Source organism: Drosophila tropicalis, unplaced genomic scaffold (genome assembly GCF_018151085.1).
Source record: "Drosophila tropicalis isolate 14030-0801.00 unplaced genomic scaffold, ASM1815108v1 contig_545, whole genome shotgun sequence".
Taxonomy (NCBI): domain Eukaryota; kingdom Metazoa; phylum Arthropoda; class Insecta; order Diptera; family Drosophilidae; genus Drosophila; species Drosophila tropicalis.
This window is the reverse complement of record NW_027173018.1, coordinates 1-6,613: the sequence shown is the minus strand read 5'-3', so window position 1 is coordinate 6,613 and position 6,613 is coordinate 1. Positions and strand designations below refer to the sequence as shown.

Here is a 6,613-nt window from a genome sequence, read left to right as displayed (position 1 = left end):
AATGACGTTTCAGTTCACTAGGCTCAAAAACATCACAAAGGAATTTTTGGTTGACATATTTTCGTCATCACCCTTCGAGTCATCTTCATCCTCTAAATCACCATTACCGAATATTTCCTGGGCCTCCTGAACAGAACTGTATAGATGACATATATATCAGGTGTATATATACATATGTACATATATATCTCGATATATGTACATATTTAATTTTAAATGATTTTCTTTTTTCACTTGGGCGCTTTAACTCTCTTTCAAGGATGTAACTTAATCCCTAGTTCAGATTTACTTACGGATCTGTATGCATTGGACCCAATCTCTTCTCCGTTATGGGACAATCATGGTCATCCACTACAAAGTCATCAGTCCTCGTTTCGGAATCCTCATCATCATCATTATATATTCGAATCTTTGGAGAGTTATGCTCGCTTTGGCGGTCATAGCTCTGGGGAAAGAGATACGAAAAATTTGTCGAATAAGCCTCGATTTATTTTTCTGTGTAATATATCACACAACCTCTTCGTCATTGTCCCCAAATAACTCTTGGGCAATTTTTTTGCGTTCCAAGCCCTTATCCACATGCTCGTGGTCTTCTCTTTCGGACAACCACGTGCGTTTGAGTCGTTTCTTCTTCAAAGGATGGACGAAGGGTTAATATTGAGAAAAGCTCAGGTTAATAGAAAGACTACTTACACGTCTGTCGACCTTAACACCCGAATTCTCTTCAATCAGTTCATAGTCATCTTCCTCCAATTCATCATCAAGATCCTTTGATACATGTTTCTTACGCTTATTACGGAACTTAAAGACACTGTAAGTATCCGAGTCACTTCCATCGGAGGACTCTTCCATTTTTTTCTCCTCTTTGGCTAAAAGAATATCCAAAAATCAATTAAACTTGATGGAAATCCTTCATTCAGAAATATTACTTGAATTTTTGCGATAGAAAGTGTCTGTCATACTTCCAAAATTATGAGAAAAAATACATATGTATATAGAAAAAAAGGAGAGCACAATTTTCACAAACTTCTCAGTCCACGTTTTTTGCAAGAATGTGAGGAAAGCACATGCCATTTCCTTTTCGTTTCCTTCCATTGCCACTTTCCAATTCCATTTCCTTGTCATTTCTTTTTCGATACGGTCACACATGCTCAGTAAAAGCTGCCATCTATTAGTTGTGAATACCCCAAATGCTAGTGTTGGATAAACATGCTCACTTCACTGTTTTCTGCCTAAATTACTTATTCAGTTGCTTAACATAAGCATTCTGCATTTTTTTTTAAATAATTACATCGATTTTTTTAATACTATTGATAATAATTTATGATTTTTAGTTTAGTGAAAAAAAGAATTCCCTTGAAGGCGAACTTGCTTTCTCTTTCTAATTCACTTGCACGTCGCAACCCAACACTGGCGCACAATTCAACACCATGAACAAATAAAAGAAAGCAATTTTCATCAGAAAAAAATCAAATTTTATTTCGTCTTTTCTTTCGTCAAAATTTATCTCAATTTTCTTCAATATTGATCAATTGGTTTAAACATTTTTAAAATTAATGTTTTTGTTTCTCTTTTCTCATAATTTTTCTTAGCATTTTCCTTTAGTTTGTATTTTCGATTCTACTTTAATGGTTTTTGTTTTGTTTCTTGTTTTTTTTTTTTTTTTTTTTTTTGTTGACTTTATTTTATATTTGTTTTTTTTTTTCTTCTTGTTTTGTTTTTTTTTTATATTTATTATAGGTAAATTGTAACTTTTTCTTTGTGTTGAAAATTTTTTACTGGTGAATTTTCTTAGAATTAGTTTTGGAGGAGGATGAGGTGGAGCAGCAGGATGAAGATCAAAGTTTCGTTTACTAGTTCTCATCGTAAAGAGGCGTGGCATCGCCCAGATTCATGGAGTGTGGCGAGGTATTCGTGCGGGGAGTACTACGCACAGATGACTTGGAAGAGATGGCAGCAGCAGCAGCAGCGGATCGGCTGCCACTCGTGTTGTACTCATTAATAGGAGTCGAAGCATAGCCACCGCCACCACTACCACCACCGCCAGCACCCAGTCCAGTTATACTACCCATTCCCATGTTCATAGAGGATTGTTGCTGCTGCTGTTGGGGCATTGACTGTGATTGAGGTTTGCTGCGTCGTGCCCAGGAATCATTTGCCAACTGCCAGTCGAGGTTCTCTTTGGCACGTTGTTGTTGTTGTTGATGCTGGTGCTGATGTTGACCACCGCCACCACCTCCTGCACCAGAATTGTAAGAATTCGGTCCACTCATATCGTAATAGCGCGGCGTGACATTACTAATACCACCGCCGCCTCCACTTCCATAATGATGCCTTTGGCTGCTAGATGATTGAGAGCTAGGACTGGGCACATTATGATGGCCATACCGAGGGGTTTGTGAGGCATGTGGTGTATATGGCGTCATGAATGGAGTCTGACCGCTTGGCGTGTATGGTGTATTTATGTGTGCAGTTCCACCGAACGAGGGTGTCGATGAGCTACCATAATGACCCGCAGTCGAAGTCGAATTATTCTGATTGGAGCCATAGCTCCCACTGCCACTAATGGAATGCGAAACGGAGTAAGCACTAGAGCCGCCGCCACCGCCAGCAGCAAGACTAATACCACTTCTAGGTGTGCCGCCAGAAACGCTGCCTGCATTGCTATAAGAACCACCGCCGCCCGCTGATCCACCGCCACCAGAAGACAGCAAACCAGCCGACATGGGCGGCCGCATTGTGCCATAATGATGATGGTGCTGATGATGATGATGATGCTGCTGCTGTTGCTGCTGATGATGCATGGGTGTAGTTATATTACTGGTGGCTGGCGAAGCAGTTGGATCCAACCAATGCTCTTTGAACCAACGCAACAAACTGTTCACCGAATCAAAGATCTGGCCACGAAAACGATAACCCTCCGTCATGACGGTGACATATTCATGCCGCACCTTTGTCTTGGGTAAATAGGAGAGCAGAAATTTACCAGGCATACTCTTGGAAGCTGTGAAGAAGTAATGGATTTTCTTCGGATCCTTGGCTTTCTCGTCGCGTAGTACCTGTTCCATGTAATCCCGTTCATTCCCATTGGCGGGTGTTAAATTGGGCTTGTAATATTTGTACTGTAGCAGTTCACGAGCCGCCAAGGCCATGGGAGTGATATGGCGGGCAATAATTTCATCCAAATCCTCGAATTCCTCGGTGCCAATCCAAAGACTTCGTCCCAAACTGTAATCATTCTCCTTGCCCTCTTCACGCACATCAATGTGTTGAAAGATGTCATCGGCCACCTTCCAGGTGGCAGTTAAATGATCATTAGACTTGCTACTCGGGCGCAACGCTACTTCGCCCTGATCGGCCTCGGCAAGCATTGCGATAACCTCGGCATAGGATTTGTTAAAGAAACTAGGATGGGCAATAACGCGGCGGGCATATGTTTTACGCTTCAATGCTTTCGCCTTGGCATCCGTTACCTTGCGATTGTCCAACTCCTCGGTGACAAAGTCATAGAAGGCATCTCGGCGAGGTCGCCATTCGTTGTTTACATCTTTGAGATCAGCTGTTTTGGAGGAGCAATCAACGGAGAAACGATCAATATCAATTTTAATAATGCGCACATGAATCATTTGAGAGACGCGAACTCGTTCCTCTGGATTCCGCACTTGCTTATCCGATAGATTCTTAATGTGTATGAATCCGGGCAGTCCATTCTCCAGCCTTACTCGCACACCCGAAGCCTGACCTGGACAAGCATTGGCATCAAAATGATTCCACACTTCGGATAGCTCTGAAAAGTCATCTTTATGGCAAAATGGACACTGCCAGCTATCGCTGGCTTCAATCCTTACGGGATTGGCATTATCCAGTTGCTCGCCCTGCGGCCGACGATAAGTAAAACCAGTTACCATAGCAGTGACGCATTTACCCACATAGAACGAATCGGGCGTCTCCTTGGTCAACATATCAAAAAGCTCCTCAGAGCTGGGTTTTTGGTACGGTGAACGGTAATCCTTGTAGAGGCAACTGAGCTCATTCCTTATGTCATAGAGGGTAATGCTTTTGCTGCCGAAACCCTGACGCTCAAGTTCAACCGCAAAAGCATCTAAATCGAGATCTTTAAGACGTTCCGGTGACTCCAGAATCTCCTCGAGGGCTCCAGCCGGATTGGTCTCTTCATCGTCATACTCCATTGCATCGATGGCCATTTTACGGGCCCACTCGTAGGTCTCCGGATGGACACGTGATCCATCCAAAACTTCCACATAGGCTTCCGTTGAATCTCCCAGTGAGCTAGTGTCAATCTTAATGAAACCGCTGCAATTGATAAACACCTTGGGACCCAAATGGCAAACGGTGACCAATTGCGTCCGGTTTTCCAGGCGCTGGTTGCTCTGCTTCAGTAGCTTAAGCAAGGCCTGTCCCTTGCGGGGACCCAGACCACAGGTATATTGCAATAGATTGACTGTTCGCGAATTCTGTACCATCATATTAATGTCCAATCCCACCTCGCTTGTACGATTAATGAACTCCAGGCTGAGGTGCTCCAGCAAGAGTTCTTTGGGCACTCGTTCCTGCAGCGGATGATAGCGTAGACAAAGGATCTCGTCGTCGGCATCGCACAACTGGGAATATTCCACAAGAGGATCCTGCATTTTGCGGGCCAGGGACACAGCTTGCTTCAACAGAGCTGGATACTCCTTGAAGTCCGACTCACCCTTCTTGGAGTTGGCATAGATTTTGGCCAGTTCGTTGTCAACTATCTCTACTTCAATGGGCGGAAATTGCTCGGACGTTTCAAGCTCTTTGAGAATATCTTTTATGTCTGCCTGAATCATTTGGGCATCCCGTGACTCGGCCCCAATCACCACAATATGCGGTTTCTTCATCTTGATAAAGTCGCTTAGCTTCCGTAAATCAGCCAGTTTTTGGGCCTTTTCCTCGGAGCTATGTGAGTTCTTGCGCTTGAGTATGTTTGGCAATCGGAGGTAGTCGGATATGTCACCCTCCACAGTGGTGACAGCGCAGAATGCAGCCACGGATTGATCTGGATCGTATGCCAAAGCCAGTGTGCGTATTCCACGTAGAGTGCTCCACTCATCGTAGCTGTAGTCCTGAGGAAATTCTGGTTTGTAGGGTGCCACCTTGAGCCATTTGTACAACTTGGCTGTGCAAGAGCGCAGGACGAACTGTTGGGCCTCTTCGTGGAGTGTTGCCCTCAACTCTTTGATAAGATCGGGTATGACCCACTTCTTCAATGCCAACTGGACGCACTCGGCACGCAAGGTATTCCATTCGAGAACATGCTTTGAGAACTGATCGAGATGGTACAAAGCTTTGGCCTCCTCCACATAATCACCAGGTGGGCCATTGGCATTGGCATTTCCTTCGAACTCCTCGAGGAATCGGATTTCCAGAAGTTTCTCCTCCTCAGCCATTAACAGCTTAATGAACTGATCGCCAAAGAGATCGCCCACTGGTTTTTTGGCCACGTATTTCATCGAATACACCGGTGAGTTTTCATCAATTAGGACCATTCCGTTTTTGGTGGGCCGAATATTGAGCCGGGCCCGATCGAAATACACTTCTCTTAGGGTTTTACGCAACAAAGGCTCTTGGGCCAATTGCCGGGCCACCACATATTTAGCTGCATGCAAAACTTCATCTACAGTCATGAAACGCGGCGATAGATACTGTTTGGCCATCTCCGTGGGGCTCAACGACTCCTGTGTGACCTCGTTACGTTGATAATTGTCTCGTAGATTTTCGGCGAACTGCTCGGGAGTAAGACCAAAGTGCTTGGCAAACCCACAAATCCCAGCTTTGCGGAATACCGCATAGGGACTACTGTTTGGTGCCTGTTTCAGTTGCTCATCGGCAATGTTTAACTGTTCCGCTTCATCCGTTTCATCGAGGTCGACGGGCTCGACATCGTTATTGTTGTCAATGCCTTCGCCCCGGCAGTTTCATCTGCAGCTAGCTGGCCGCAGCTTGTTTTCGGGCCTTAGCTTCGCGACGTTCCTGTAGCAATTTACGTCGTTGCTCGGCTTGCATTTTGGGCAACTCGTGGGAATAGTTAAGAAGAAAGTACATGTGTACGTCTTTAAGCTCCTCCATCGACTGCACATCGTTGAGACGCTCAAAGTCACTATCCAGCATGAGTCGCACATCATCGGGTAATGGCTTTTCCGGATCCGCACACAATGTGTCCAACTGAAATTGTCGCATCTTCTCAAACAAAGCTTTCAGTTTGCGCTTGCGCTCGTTCAGCTGGCACCAGCGTTCGTCGTAGTAGTAGACCTTCCACAGGTCATCTATGTTTAGCTCGGGCTTTACATATTCCTTCCTATAGAAGGCTATAAATGGGACTTCCAACTGTTGATTGCGGATAAACTCGAGTGTTTGCTTTATTTTATTTACTGCTGTTGGCGGTTTACGCATTTTCTCACGATTATCGGCTTTCTCTTGCTCGGATACAGTTTGTTTGCAAAACGCAAAACGATATATCCAATTGGCTTCATCATCCAATTCGTGTGAACCATCTGGCACTGCTGTGACGGGTACTTGTCGCAATTGCATGCGCTCAGGTATATCTGTCTTTCGTATCTCATTATCC

The 6,613-nt window shown here is 44.6% G+C and overlaps 1 protein-coding gene across 1 annotated transcript; it reads right to left on the bottom strand.

The window, feature by feature from the left end:
* Positions 1-1,801: 1,801 nt before the first annotated feature.
* Positions 1,802-6,607, bottom strand: Spt6 (transcription elongation factor Spt6). The gene is made up of 2 exons (XM_068287442.1): positions 5,979-6,607; positions 1,802-5,947 (listed from the first exon to the last, which is right to left on the bottom strand). The coding sequence occupies exons 1-2, from the start codon at positions 6,574-6,576 to the stop codon at positions 1,854-1,856; spliced, it is 4,692 nt and encodes a 1,563-aa protein (XP_068143543.1). The 5' UTR covers positions 6,577-6,607; the 3' UTR covers positions 1,802-1,853.
* Positions 6,608-6,613: the final 6 nt, after the last annotated feature.

Bases quoted from the DNA above. Each gene is read 5' to 3' on its own strand.
- Spt6 (XM_068287442.1), bottom strand. From the start codon at position 6,576: ATGCAATTGCGACAAGTACCCGTCACAGCAGTGCCAGATGGTTCACAC. The intron at 5,948-5,978 runs GCTAGCTGCAGA...GCCGGGGCGAAG, and splicing joins CCGAAAACAAGCTGCGGCCA to GCATTGACAACAATAACGAT.